This window comes from Buceros rhinoceros, unplaced genomic scaffold (assembly GCF_000710305.1).
Source record: "Buceros rhinoceros silvestris isolate BGI_N320 unplaced genomic scaffold, ASM71030v1 scaffold7157, whole genome shotgun sequence".
Classification (NCBI taxonomy): Eukaryota; Metazoa; Chordata; class Aves; order Bucerotiformes; family Bucerotidae; genus Buceros; species Buceros rhinoceros.
The window spans coordinates 20795-31078 of record NW_010423864.1 but is presented as its reverse complement, the minus strand read 5'-3'; the positions used below and the strand labels follow the sequence as shown (position 1 = coordinate 31078).

Below are 10284 nucleotides of genomic sequence, written 5' to 3'. Positions count from 1 at the left end.
AATGGGAATTGATGGGATTAGGGTTACAAGCTACAGTCCTGTAGTCAGTGATCTGATTGCTGCCTTGGAGTCCCTGTAACAAAAGCCACATGTCACCATCCCAGAAAAGATGGAGGCAAGTAGGAAAGGAAATGAAAGGAAGGGGCAGGAAGCAAGAAAAAGAAGACAGGTGAAGGAAGAAACGAGTAAAATCACCGAAGCACGTATAAAGCAGCTACGCCATGCAGAAAAGCTGCAGTACCTGACTCCCCCAGAGCTCTCCACAAAGGCAGCACACAATGCTCAAGCCCAGCTGGCTGCTCACCTGACTGAGGCTTCCACGTTAGCATGGAACACCAGGTTTGGCCACGCACCTGGAGTTGTTTAGCTTGAGAAGTACCCAGGTGAGCTCAGCCATGTGGAGGCCACATTTGGGGGTATGGTGAGGTGTCCATCATGACTTCCTCAGATCATGACCCCTCAAGGGGAAGGAGCTGCCAGTCCAGCTTTTGACTGACTGAGACCTGTTACCTCACACGCATCCCTCTGGTTCTTACCACAGTCAGATCTGGAGGCTTTTAGGATTATAGGAATGACACCTGTGTCACCTTTGTTCCGGTCTCAACGCAATGCCCTTACCCCTCCAGCAGCAAGCTCTTCCAACTGTATTTATAATAAAAAGATTCATACTAAAAACGGCTTAAGCAAAGTGTACGATTCATCCGATGAGAGAAGTGTCTGACATGTCCACTGTCAAAGGACCTTCATATTTCCTGGGCCTTCCACATACATGCCATGAATTCACTCACAGCGCCACCATGCTGGTGGCTCTCATTACAACCCTGCTGCCTCAGAGCCTGCAGAGGGTGGTTTGGCCTTACTTGGCCTTATCTTCTGCCTTTGACTTCAGCACTGTTAACTGAGGGATACAAGCAGTTTGACAACTATCAGACCAGACTTGTCTTTACCCCAGTTTGGCTTAGGTGTGTTCCGGTTAGCCCTGTTTAGATCAGGATTCTGGGCAAGCAGGTGCCTGCTAGCTTGGTCACCACTGCTGAAATCAGGTAAAGTTGTAAGCCTCAGAGCAGAAAAAAAGAATGAATTCTTTTTAAATTATTACAATGACAGGGGACACAGGATTCCCTTACCCAAACTAGATAAATTGTACAGCCTTTTCCCCCTCATCCTGTCTGGAATTAGATGTGTAAGAGCTACTCAAGGCAACATCAATTCCCTTTACTTATCCTACCCTCTGCATTTGCGCTCAGGGAGTTCAGTAAAAATAAAAAATAAAAATAAAATTTAAAAAAGCATATATTTTGTAATTGAAAATCCATCTTTCTGAGCAGCAGGTTGGAGCAGAGCTGCTTCTTGGACCTTCTGGTCTCTCTCCATATCGGATTGGTTAGATTATCTGGAGGAAGGCAGCACTGTCTTCTGAGAAGAGCTGACTCGAACCAGGAGAGAGCTGAGTTTATGCACTTTGCTAGTCATGGTCACTGATGGCTTCATGAATGTTGAGTGGGTGTCTCTGACAGCGTCCCAGAAGAGGAGCCCAGACCAATACAGAAAAGAGCCTCAAACAACTACCAGTCCCCCTCTTTCCCCGTAAACATTGCTTCTAAGAGTATCTACTGCAATTAGTTTGCTGGAGGTCCTCTCCCACAGCTGCATTTATTGCACAGCATACTACATCACACCCGGAGCTCCAGTGCGCACATGAACTTGCACCCTCGTCTGCAGCACTGCTCAAAACGCAGGAAGCCAGGCTGCCCAAGCCCTCATTTGGGCTTTGCCACCTAGCTTCCTCCAGTCCCACACATGACCCTGACTTGGCAGCTGACTACAGGAAGTAGTCAGCGACATTGCCTGAGCTGCATTAACCGCAGGCAAACAGAAGGCCATGGCAGTGGCAGAGCTGGGATTACAGTGACCCGAGAGAAAATGCCAACAAGGAGCTTCCCCACAGGCTGAGCAAGAAGTAGCGGGACAAGAGAAGAGAATCGCAGCTATGATTGTAACTCAGAAAGTGCCAGCCCCATCCTCAGAAAGGAGAAAGGTTGAGTGTTGTCCTGAGCTAACAGCAGGGGCACAGCAGGGATTGATGGGGGGTTTACTCACTGTCTCCTCATTATCCAAATTGGCCTGCTGTCTTCGGAGATCAGCCTTAATGAATGCTGGGACAGAGGGAGGAAGAGAGATGTGAAGGTAGTTAAATCACCACACAGAGCCCAAATCAATTTGCTCAGAACTCAAAGGGGCAGCAGAGGCCCCAGAGGAGGCAGGAAGACGTTGCAGTGAGCAAGGGAAAGCACTCTCCTGGATGAGGCAGAGACCACTTCTGAAACAGGCAGGACAGAGCCTCCTTTTTGCAGCATGCAGAAGGTGTATCTCTGAGATCCTAGACAGCAGCCAGGACAAGAAGCTTTGGAACTATCTTCTTTGTAACTCAGACCAGATGCTTAAACAAGCACAGCAGCATTGCTATGGGACTCTCTGTGGGTCCTGCCCTTTCCTGCAGGCACCGCTATACACAAAAGCCCTGCCAAGCCCACGGGGAAGAGTCACAGCAGGGGAACACTGAAAAATTTAATTACCTGTTACAATGGTCCCCAGGAACAAAAAGGAACAAAGAAAGAGGTTTCCTGCCTTCGTCCCAAAGTGATCCATGATTTGCCCTTGGCCAATGGTAAAGGCAATACCAAAAATCTACAAACAAACAAAAGCAGTGTCAAGCTGTGCTGTTACTATAAAGCAGCCCAAACAGCTTCCCAGCTTTACCAAAGTATCAGACTATACAGGCCAGTCAAGCTGTTGGCCTGCTGAGGCTAAAATTTGGTTATGAACACATCCAAAGGCACCTCCTTACAGCTGATGGGAAGACAGGTGACTTAAGTCGGGAATCCTATCTCTCACTGGAGAAGATCCAAGTCCTTGTTAGGAGCAACATTAGAAAAGGCAATGATGACTTGCATCCTGATGGATTTTCCTAAGTAAAAATGGGATGGGTGCCACTAAAGAAATGCCATGACGAACATCATTCAAAAAGCCCTAAGCTACCCTAGGACTTGGATATGCATTGTCCATTACAACAATCATGGACAAGAAACAGGAATCAGATTGGTAACTACAATTTAATCTCTCTGCCTATAAGGAGCCAAACAGAGGGAAAACAGCATTATCTACCTGTGCTGAGACATTAAGGAGCCCTGATGATGTTCCTTCTGATTCTGGGTATGTCAATTCTACAGCAAACTCAAAGCCCAGGGGAAGGTATCCGGTCATGAAAAACCTATAAAGAAACACAAAGAAAGGAAGTCTCAGCAACTGTCAGAAGGGAGACTGAAGAGGTACAGTGGAGCCCATGTCCCTTTTTGGGGCACTTCACTGACTGCACAGCACGTTTCCCCTGGCATTGTTACAGCCCCAAGCAGCTGTCAACTCCCTCACCATGGCACAGGTGTTCCTCCTACCCAGAAACACCTTTGCTCACAGCCTCAAGGCGCAGAGCCAGGCCAGCAGGTAGCTGTCAGTTGTTACAAGAATAAGGCATTAAAAGCAGCATCTCCTTCAAGTAACTCTAAGCATGGTCAAACTGCCACCCAGGCCCATATGCTTTTCATTCCTGTCCATCAATCATCTATGGGGCTGTGGTACTACTCACTTCCCAAATGCTTTCATTTGATTACCTGGAACATTTAAGGCAGCTGCAACTGAGAAGGGCATGCTAGCATCCCTGACTTCAGTGAAACTCATACAGGACAGAGATGGGAAGAACAGATCATTCTGTCCTTAAACCATGCAGGAGTCACACACAGGCTATGGCTCTCCCCAGTCCCTCCTGTACCAGGAGTTCTGCCTCCCCTGCTCAGCCCCTTGCAGCTCACATGTAGAAGAAGGCAGCCGGCACATTAACTTACCCCAGCATGCCTGCAGTCACAAAGACCACCCAGAGGTGGCCTATGCTCAGAGAGAATGTGTAGACTATCATTCCCACCAGAGACATGATATAGACGGCTAGTGTTGTCTGTCTGCAAAGAAAAGCAGAGTCAGGGTTTTATTTAATCCAGTCTTCCTATTCTTTTCACCCACAGATCTTGGTATAGTTTACAGCACATGGTTGAAAAAAAAATTAAGGCACACAGCTCTCTAACACCCTTACCACAAACAAAGGAATGGGATTGACAGAGAGCACGGAAGGTGCTGCATGCATAGCAGGGCCTCAGGAGAAGAAAGAACAGGAGGGAAGAAGGAAAGGAGGAAATTGTACCAGGATCTTCAAAGTAGAACAGTTACCAGAGATGACAAAACCTTTCAGCCATTGTCTTTTAGCAAGAAGTTAATTGTATGACCACAAGCTACTTCTGTACTTTCTACCAAATATTAGTCTTAATCTATTAAAGAACATGTTCAGTAGCAATTCCTAGAATTGTACTAAAAAACCTAAACCTCAAGTTATTTTCACTTTTTTTTTCCTTTTTAGTGCAAATGACCACTGTCAAAAATCCAGTGCCAAACAGGCAGCCAGTATTATACTGTGTAATAAAATGTTTCCAGTGCACTGAATTACCACAGATAAAACCAGAATGTTCCAACTAAGGTTCTGTCCCTGCTCACTGCTACAATGACAGAAGTCAGTGAGGCTTATGCTCATACATCAATTCGTATAAAAATACAGGCTTGAGAAGCAAATTTCAGACTTCAGCTATTGATCCACGCTTACAAAAATTCACCAGACATATTTATGTATGGAAAGACTAAAAAACATTTTGTTGTGACAAGGCAAACAGCCTGGAGCCTACAGAAGGAAAAGAACTGGAAGACTGACAAAGGAATTACAGATCAGCCCCAGAAAGTGAGAGAGAAGCCGGTAAAAGCCTTTTTCTGCTCAGTACAGGTTCCTCAGATATCTCCCACGAGTTCTTGTACCTCCCATTCCTTGACAAGCAGCCATGGAGGAAAAGTACTGACTAGGAAATGTGCTCAAGGCTGGCCCTGGGCTGCACAGATTGAGTCTGAACTCTGGCTCCTTCGCTAAATAGAACTCTCCAAATTACACAGCAGTCAGTGCTAAAATACACTGCAGGCCTCCAAGAGGTGGCTGTGGCCATAAGTAGCTTAGTGTCTGCCTGCAGGAACACATGGACCACGGGGTTTTTTGTTTTTTTTTTTCTCCCCATAGCCAGTTTCAGTCTCAGTGCAGAGTTCTTAAGCAAGTGACACAAAATCTCACACAGTTTCCTAGGCTTATGGTTCAAGTATTCTAAGTAGTTTGTATCTGATTCACTCTGTCGTGACAGTTGCCAACAGCTGTACTTTGCCTTTCACCAGCAGGCAAAAGAGATGAATGAGTTAGTGACCAGATGTGGTCAGGACTTTGTTTCACATCAATACTATGCCATTAATCAAGCTGCAAGAAAGAAGTTTCCAGAATGTGCAGCCTCCCACTGAGAACTAGAGCAGGCAGGCTCATAGAAGCAGCAAGCTCTTGAGGAGTTCTCCGCTGGAACTACAGAACTAAGTGGCGGACGAAATGAAGAAAACGTTTGATCTCGCCATAGGTACCTCAGTACTGCACACTGACTGGCTCTAGGACACTACAGCACGGACAGACTTGTGAAATAAGAGCACAGGCTGGAGTGCTGTGAGATCACAGTGGGAAGCGCCCTGCAGCCATGCACTGAGTGGCTGCCTGCCCACCACAGCCTCTAAGGGGAAATGGAGCAGACAGTCCTGAATGCAACTCCTCTTGCAGGAAACGGCTCAAGCACACAAGCAGACTTCTGATACAACAGACTTTCAGCAAGACTCTGCTCCCCTGAGCATACCCTGATGACAGAAAAAAAGTTTTAGCGCCCAGCAGTTCACACAAGACCCGATTTTGTGAAAACAGTTTAACTGGTGCATAGGGAAACAAAGATCCCCTGGGGTAAGACACTGGAGCAAGGAGTTTCTCAGGAAATGGCCTTTATCACCATGTTCCCTAGAAGACAAGAATGCTCTGTGGCCCTAAGGACACCAGGGCTTGGAAGAATGCCCAGTTTTGCTCGATAAGCCTCTCATCATAGCCATAAATACTTTATGGGAGAGAAAAAGACAAAGGAGGAGAAGCAGATTCAAAGAGGACATTAGCATAGTATTCTGGGATTTTTAGCAACCTGTTCCCATGATGGCCTTACCATGACTGATAATTATCATTGTCTGGCACAGGTACTGTCAGACTCCGTAACAGACTGACTAGTGCAGTGTGTGCAGGCTGAAAGTTGCGCATCCTGCTACATCACCTTGCAACCACTGGAGTTAACACACCTTTGTGCTCTGGGGTGAGGGGAGAAAGCTCAGCACACCGATGTGGAAGCTGTGCTAAGGGGACACCAGCTGCCAAGTCTCTGCGACAAGCCAGAGGGCGATCTGTGAAGGAGCTGATATGCTTGTCACTTAGGTGAACCTAAGCTGCCCTGACATTCTGCGCCCTCCCAGCCGCATTCCCTATCCTTCTGAAGAGGCAAATCAAAGAGCTCACAAAAAAGACTGCCAGAAAAGAGAGAACTTGAAGGGAAAAGCCAGCCAGGGCAAGCACCAGAACTGAAGTGGAGAGCACTGTTCAGCTAACTCCAGAGGACGCCCTAGAGTAAGAAACGGGCACAGCCCAGCCCAGCCTAGCAGTACTTCCAAGGTCACCTGGACAAGGAAAGCCAAAGGACAGGACGAGATTCACAGAGGACTGGAGCTGCAAAAACAGACTCAAACAACATCTGAAGCAACAAATGAACAAGGGGCGGTGGGAGGCCACAGCCACATGCCACAGCTTTAGCTGCTCACTAAGATGCTGTGTGCAGCTCCAGAGCACTCTGCTGTACAGACTGGGGTAACAGATGGCCTCCACAGGCTTTACCATGGGGACAGCACATTCCAGGTTGTGTAAGACCCTTAACAAAAGGCCTTGTCCCCATACTCCCAGAAGGTTCTCACTGCTAAAGACACCATGGTGTCAGATGCTGGATAAAAGAGGAATACTTCATACTTTGGCACTACGTTTTATACCTCTTTCTTCCCGTAGAAGGTCACAAAAAAGGTCAGCCCCGGTAAATTATTCATATAAAACAAAAGTCAGGACAGGGTGAAGGCATATCCACTACACAAGGACTAAGCTGGAAAAAGGCTACAACAAGAAGACCCAAGTCGCAGGCCAGGCTAGGTGGAGAGAGTATTCACCTTTCAGTGGAAGAACCCCAATGCCCCATTCTCCAATATCCAAGTCTTTCCTCCCTCCCCTAAATTTTAACGCTCTTTGGGCCTGTACAGACCTAAGTTTAAAACACCACTTGGGATACCCTGCCTAGTCAATGGAGAGAGATGGGTATTTCTGACATCTCGCCTTATAGAGATGCAGCAATGACAGCTGAGAGTGCTGTCTGGAACCAGCTGGACTTGAGGCCATGTGAACACTGCTCCGTAAAAGCAAAGCATGGCCAAAGAAAAGTGCTGATTAAACCAGTCCCCAAACCTCTGATTCTGAGCCAGGCTCCCCTACAAATACCAATATACCCAGCAGACTCCAGGCGTCACAACCCCATCTCTCCTCTGAGACAGGAGCCTGAAGGATGCACATGCAGCCCCATTTAACTCCATGTCAAAAAGTGCTCTTTCAAAGAGGTGAGCTGTTCTCAACAAGCCATTGCAGCAGAGGCAGCCCCAGTTCTGGGACTGTTTGCTCAACACAACGTAATTCAGACATTTGTATGGGCCAAATCTGTTCCTCCTAATTCCAAAAATAAGAACAGCACAAGGGCTAGCACTGGGACTTGCCTGCCAGAATAAAAGGCAGAATGTGAGGCCATTTGGTGCCTGAGCATGACAGATGAGGAAAGCCCATCTAGCACAGCCTCACCCTTTCAAGGAACTGCTGATGGAGCAGGAAAGATGAAACATGCATGTAGATCTCTGCAATTCCTTCTGTTACTAACTTCCCCCTACTCCCCTCAATCACAGCTGGATACTCTTCATTTGCTTCCCTCTCCAAGCTGACTAAAAAAGGACTTGACAACTTTTCTTCCTGATTTTCATGTGCTTACCATTTCATTCTTGACACTACCCGAGCAGCAGAGGGAAGGGGGAGTGTACCTACCTAGAACACCTGGCAACTTGACAGTTTTTTTAAATAGACTTTTAAATGGGGCTAAATACTCTGTAGCACTCAAAAATATCACTAGTTCCATAGAAATCCACTCTGTGGTCTGCAATGGAGAACAAATTCTTAGAAGTTTTTCCTCACTGAAGGCTAAATCTATCCCCAGATAGTCCCTGGGGGATAAATATCTGTAGGATAAATACCACAGGTGGCATAGCCCTCTTTTTCTGCACTCTCAGCCAGCTCTGCCCACCTATGTGGTCCCTCCAAGCAAGTGGGGCCTATGAAACAAATCTAGGAATTTTTCCCCCCATTTTTTGATACCTGCACTTGAAACTAAGGCCAGAGTCCAATTCAGAAGCCCACAGACAGCTAGGTTCATCTAAGCTGCCCGCAGTGAGAATGCTCTTTTCTTTCCCAAGATACTACGTAGTATAATGGCAGTGGGACTCCCTCAGATGAAATGCTGCTGCAGGGAAAAGAACTCTGAAGCTGCCTTTGGCTCATCACCAGTAAAGCCCCCTTTCACCTGACCTGCTTCGACAACAGGTTATACTGCAGCTCTCAAAGTCAGCAGGGAAAATGAAAAGCTGATTACATGGACCCCAACATAAGACAGGAGAGGCACTCTCTACCCCCTGGGACACCCTACAGAGGTCTGTCAGTGAGATCTGAGTTCCTGAGGACTGGAAGCTGCAGGACACCCAAAGACAATCCACTGGCCCTTTGCAGATGCCAGGCTATGCTGACCAGACCTGCCTTCCCCACCCACCAGGCAGCAAACCCAGAATCACCCACCGCAACTCCAGTACGCCGTATGCCTGCCCTAAACACAGCAAAGCACCCTCACACAATACCTCTGGATTCAATTTGCCTTTCATTAAGCTGGACGGAGATTCACAGAAGTTGTTTTGTAAGGGCTGTGAAATTGTCTGGCACGGCCTTGATTCTGCTTGTGCCAAGAACTCTCTCATTCCTGACAAAGCATCTGCTGGGCCATCTCATCCTTTCCATATGCCTCCCTAGGGACCACTAGAACCAGACCTTGTATGGGCCCAGTGCAGACTAACACACAGCTCAGAACTTCACTTTAGACTAACTGGATTTTTAAGAACCATATTTTTTTTTCCTACAAACCCTCCCAATGATTCAGTCCCTGGACTGCTGACTTGCAACTGCACAGGGTTGCTCCTTGCACAGTATGAGGGAAGAGCACAGCCACTAGGGGCAGAGAGACAAATAAGGGACTTACTTGTAGGTTTTGGTTTTGTCCAACCAGATGCCGGAGATCAGAGCTCCAGCCATCCCCGACAGTACAATGGTGAGTCCAATCCTGCCAGCATTCACCTCCTCCCCCTGTGGGGAGATACACACACACACTCACACAGATTCAGGAGCCAAGTTACAGCCAACAAGAAGCAATGTGCAGAGAACCCAGAGAGGAAGAGACACCAAAGTTAGTGTCCCATACATGTTTTCCGCTGGTAACCCACTAACCAGAACCAGCCTGTGCAAGAACACATTTGAGCCCATTGTAAGACGATGCAGTGCCCTGTTTTGGCCCATGAAGAAAAGTGGTTTGGCATTCCTTTGGGCCACCTTTAGAGAAAAAGGAGAGCACTGGCTAGTGTGAACAGACATCCTCAGAGGAGTCAGTGTAAACCCTATGAAGCTTGCGGCCTGTGTTAGGATTTGGGCCAGATCAACCAGGAAAAATTGGGACCAAGTACAAGGCAGCAGGGAAAGGAGCTCTCTGGCACGCAGCAACAGCAGTGAGCTCTACAGTAGCTCAGATAGTGAGGCAGCTCACCCTTCTGCCACCAGAGCATGAGCGTGGGCAGCCTCCTGGTACAGACGTCCCAGTAGAAACCACTGTCAGGAACAGGGCAGAGTTAACTGCTGCAATAACTTCTCAGAAGAAAATGCTGTCATTTAGGGTGCAAAGGAGCTGTCTTTGCTAGAGCTCAACTGGTTTTGAATGGAACAGTATAAAGAACTAAATGAACCAATGCTTTCCTGCCAGCCAGGCAGCTTGTGCCAGAGCCAGCCAGAAGTGTTGCTGCTGCACTGCTTTTCTCAGACTCCTCCTTGGCAGCCAGCGCTGGACAAGAGCAAGCATCAGAGTTCCACAAGGGTTGGGTGCACTTACTGGGTAGTGATGGATCACCATGCGG

The 10284-nt window shown here is 47.5% G+C and overlaps 1 protein-coding gene across 1 annotated transcript in view; it reads right to left on the bottom strand.

The window, feature by feature from the left end:
- Positions 1 to 4: 4 nt before the first annotated feature.
- FLVCR2 (feline leukemia virus subgroup C cellular receptor family, member 2) overlaps positions 5 to 10284 on the bottom strand; it is a gene marked incomplete at both ends in the record, with an annotated part of 31068 nt that continues 20788 nt past the window's right edge. Inside the window, 7 exons of the mRNA XM_010140574.1 lie at positions 5 to 73; positions 2101 to 2156; positions 2577 to 2688; positions 3166 to 3271; positions 3900 to 4010; positions 9363 to 9466; positions 10260 to 10284. The exon at positions 10260 to 10284 is cut by the window's right edge and continues 12 nt beyond it. Of these exons, the coding sequence (XP_010138876.1) occupies positions 5 to 73; positions 2101 to 2156; positions 2577 to 2688; positions 3166 to 3271; positions 3900 to 4010; positions 9363 to 9466; positions 10260 to 10284 (583 nt within the window). The remainder of the gene's footprint in view (positions 74 to 2100; positions 2157 to 2576; positions 2689 to 3165; positions 3272 to 3899; positions 4011 to 9362; positions 9467 to 10259) is intronic.